Source organism: Triticum dicoccoides, chromosome 5A (assembly GCF_002162155.2).
Source record: "Triticum dicoccoides isolate Atlit2015 ecotype Zavitan chromosome 5A, WEW_v2.0, whole genome shotgun sequence".
NCBI lineage: Eukaryota > Viridiplantae > Streptophyta > Magnoliopsida > Poales > Poaceae > Triticum > Triticum dicoccoides.
Window position 1 is genome coordinate 204,874,604 of NC_041388.1, and position 1,262 is coordinate 204,875,865.

The 1,262-nt window shown below is 54.6% G+C and overlaps 1 protein-coding gene across 2 annotated transcripts in view; it reads right to left on the reverse strand.

The window, feature by feature from the left end:
* LOC119300712 (ATPase family AAA domain-containing protein FIGL1-like) overlaps window positions 1–597 on the reverse strand; it is a 10,497-nt gene extending 9,900 nt beyond the window's left edge. The window contains exon 1 of one of the 2 annotated variants that reach the window (XM_037577612.1): window positions 191–597. In XM_037577612.1, the coding sequence (XP_037433509.1) occupies window positions 191–489 (299 nt within the window). In that variant the 5' untranslated portion in view covers window positions 490–597. The remainder of the gene's footprint in view (window positions 1–190) is intronic. The other variant, XM_037577613.1, reaches the window with a different exon arrangement.
* Between the last annotated feature and the right edge of the window lie 665 nt (window positions 598–1,262).

Consider the following 1,262-nt stretch of genomic DNA (forward strand, 5'->3'; position numbering starts at 1 on the left):
CCACCACCACCACCCTTCCGATTTGCATATTCTTAAAGGTCAGTAACTACAACATTTATTGGACCTCAGCAATAGCAATTCAGCTTTTGTATAATAAAATAGTGATGGAGCTGCCAAAATCCTTGCGTCTATCATGAACTAAGCATGAAACGTCAAACTGAATGAATCAGACGCCAGGTAGGGTTTGTACCGGTCCGAGTCGGAGGCGCCAACGCGGGAGGCAGCGGCGAGACAGGAAGAGGCTGCGGCGCGGATGGGCGCGACGAAGGCGGCTTCAGGGCCCGTGTAGGCGGAGAGGGTCTGGGAATCGAGGAAGCCGAGGAGGCGGAGCACGAGAACCTGCGCCGCCGCCGCATCCCCGCGCTCGAGCGCGGCGTCGGCGCCGAAGAGGAGGGAGTGCATCCGCCGAAGCAGCCCATCCACCTCCTTCCGCCAGTTCGTCTGGCTGGCGGAGGAGGAGGAATCGGCATCGTGGGGTTGCTCCGGCATTTCGGGTGTTTCAGAGTTTCGGCGATTTGGGAATTCTCGATTCTCCTCCCGCTCTTTCGCGGCTGCAGGGTTTTACGGCGTTTTTACCGCGTTTGGTTCGTGACAATTTTGGATCTCTCCGGACTGGATTAGTGGTGGTTTTCATCAAAAGAAAAAAAATGACGAGTAAGTTAGGGGACGCGTATTTGATGAACCTGGTTCCACGTGTATCCTTATGAATAGTAAAATTAAAATACATACTAGTAAGAAATAAAAGAATCTGATATTTTAATATACATAACCAACCGGTTCAGGATGTAAGTGGTGTTGGGTCCCACTAGTCCCACATATGTCATCCACCAAAAAACGTTAAGTGGTGTTCGTGTACACCCAGGAAAATTAATCGACACAAGTCGATAGCCTAGAAAAGTCCATCAAGCCAACGGCAGTCCACAATTCTCGTTCGCGTCCTTCCCCAGTCAATCGCCATGCCCTAGGCTAGGGCGTCGCCGCCGCCATCTCCACCGCACCACCTCCCCGCTTCCAATCCTTCCTTCATTCCATGGCGTCGTCGTCGCCGTCGTGTTTCTCGAAGAGGCCGCCATCCAAAGACATCGCGGGCGACCAAGCCGAGCCTTGCGAGGATGCCTTCTCTGCTCTCTCTCCCCTATCCTGCCAATGCCCTCTTCAGCTCCTGCTCCTCCGCCGCCGTCAAAGGGAATAGCCGAGGACCAAGTCGAGCCCTGCGTGGCTGCTCCCTCCCCAATCCCGGTGATGGCCTCTTCGGCCCCTGC